We start from the raw sequence: 840 nt of genomic DNA, 5'->3' as shown, positions 1-840 counted from the left end.
TCTCTCTCTCTCTCTCTCTCTCTCTCCCTCTCTCTCCTGGTGATGACAAAGGCGGGTGGTTCGGTCTTCAAATTTGAAATGTCGAGTTAAATTATGTTTTGTATTGTTTGGTTTGAGAAGAGGCCTATAACAAAATATGACGATTATTACACCTTAAGATTCAGTAGGCCCAGCAACTACGTTCTCTCCAGAAGCTAAGAATGTCTGTGAGTCTGGCAGCACATGTCAGTAACTGATACCCCACGGCGTCACGTAGTACGTCCTACACATCAAGGGCGTGTAGCGGATACACTCCGGTGTGAAACACTGGCTACACTGCTGGAAGTTCTGGAGGGAACGAAGAGTAAAGTACAGAGCGGTGAAGACGATCGCCTGAAGAACGGTGGAGAGGATAACCAGCGGGAGTCTTCTTTTGCCCAAGTGAAAGCCCAGGGTGATGTAAGGCATGACCTGAACACACGCGATCATACCGACGACCAGACCCGTGAAGGAAGAAGCTAGGCTGAAAAACAAGGCAGGGTGGGAGTGGAAAATAACGCTTTAGGGCTACATCAGACAATGTGTTGTCAGATCAGACGAGACAAAAATAAATTACTGAAAACAGGCAGACGGACAGAAATAATAATAATAATAAATAATAAATAAATAGCATTTGTATAGCGCATATCCCCTCTCAACAGCAGGCTATATGCGCTTTACACTATATTATTACCCCAGCAGACCATAGAACACTCCGAAACATTCTCAGCTTCCCGGGAAGCATACAGTGCAAGCAGCTGATTAAGCGCTCAAACACTAACAAACTGACACGATCTTTCGCTGTCTATAGCCGGGTACCCA

The 840-nt window shown here is 45.6% G+C and overlaps 1 protein-coding gene across 1 annotated transcript in view; it reads right to left on the bottom strand.

Annotated features, from left to right (window-relative positions):
- Positions 1 to 27: 27 nt before the first annotated feature.
- The window catches only part of LOC101855789, a gene marked incomplete at its 5' end in the record, with an annotated part of 16,239 nt that continues 15,426 nt past the window's right edge, over positions 28 to 840 (bottom strand). The window contains 1 exon segment of the mRNA XM_013082377.1: positions 28 to 502. Within this exon segment, the coding sequence (XP_012937831.1) occupies positions 226 to 502 (277 nt within the window).

This window comes from Aplysia californica, unplaced genomic scaffold, assembly GCF_000002075.1.
Source record: "Aplysia californica isolate F4 #8 unplaced genomic scaffold, AplCal3.0 scaffold00171, whole genome shotgun sequence".
Taxonomy (NCBI): domain Eukaryota; kingdom Metazoa; phylum Mollusca; class Gastropoda; order Aplysiida; family Aplysiidae; genus Aplysia; species Aplysia californica.
The sequence above is the reverse complement of the archived record's forward strand: the minus strand, read 5'-3'. Positions and strand labels throughout refer to the sequence as shown.